The sequence below is a fragment of the Sinocyclocheilus grahami genome, unplaced genomic scaffold (assembly GCF_001515645.1).
Source record: "Sinocyclocheilus grahami isolate Dianchi unplaced genomic scaffold, SAMN03320097.WGS_v1.1 scaffold19343.1, whole genome shotgun sequence".
Lineage (NCBI taxonomy): Eukaryota > Metazoa > Chordata > Actinopteri > Cypriniformes > Cyprinidae > Sinocyclocheilus > Sinocyclocheilus grahami.
In genome coordinates, this window is record NW_015517555.1 from 60 (window position 1) to 1,130 (window position 1,071).

The 1,071-nt window shown below is 37.9% G+C and overlaps 1 protein-coding gene across 1 annotated transcript in view; it reads right to left on the bottom strand.

Moving 5' to 3' along the window:
• Positions 1-363: 363 nt before the first annotated feature.
• Positions 364-1,071, bottom strand: part of LOC107579703 (mitogen-activated protein kinase kinase kinase 5-like) — a gene marked incomplete at its 3' end in the record, with an annotated part of 3,045 nt that continues 2,337 nt past the window's right edge. Inside the window, exon 3 of the mRNA XM_016265502.1 lies at positions 364-532. Within this exon, the coding sequence (XP_016120988.1) occupies positions 364-532 (169 nt within the window). The remainder of the gene's footprint in view (positions 533-1,071) is intronic.

Sequence of the window (1,071 nt, forward strand, 5' to 3'; positions counted from 1 at the left end):
ATAAAAAAAACACTTAGCATTTTAATGTGACACTGAATGCAGTGACAAAATCTTTGACAGCATCTATTTTCAGTAAGATCAGTTGTGTTCTGGTCCTTCTGATTCTTTTCTTATGGCTGTGTCCACATAATGAGCAGTACTGCAAGATTTGAAAAATTATAAACATCAACTTTAACTTGTCTTGAACCTGGCACATCCTGCTAACGTGTGACCTAAATCAACCAATAACATTCTCCCTTCACTCGTTTCACCAGTGCATACACGTTTCGCATAAAGAAAACCTTTAAAGTTAAACAGAATTGTGATGAATAATATTTTGCAGTCACTGTGAATAACAACCAAAAGTTTATGTGATGCAGTCACCTGAATATCTCTGTATGACAGAAGGAGGTTGATGACGACATCAGCTGAAAGACACTCCACGTTATCGAGCCGCTGCTGGATCCGTCTGAGCTCAGCCGCTAGCTCTGCTCCGGTGTAAAGCTCTCGCGCCTTACGAATCTCATTCAGAACCGTCTCACGGAAGTACTGGCTAAACAAGCACACAAAAGAGACAAAAAGAAAAGTTACTGAATTATGCAAGAATGGAAATACACATGGCAGATTCACTTAGAAGTTAGTATCATACACTCACACTAAGCACACAATTTTAGGAACATTTCAGCCCCAAGGTTGATTAGTATGGGCAGTATATGCACTGATATCTCCACTGATGGCTACCAGTATATTCAGTATATAATGACCCTAAATTTCAATACATAGGGGCAAAAATGCCCCTGTATAAGTTTGTCTTACATTTCTATATGACATAGTTAAGCACAAAAAAGCACAGTACTTTTAATAATGTCTCTTTTCGCTTTATTTCTCCAACAAAAAGAGTTCCAAACAAAGCAATCACAGAATGGTTGTGCGAGCCCAAGCAAAACAGAGTTGTGTTTCGTTCCTGAATACATCAGCGTTTCTGAACAAATCAATTCAATGAGCCATTCATTAATACTTGCTCCTGAATAAATCAGACGATTGAATGAATTGGTTAAATGAATGCCTCAAAGACCATCTTAATAAGACAGT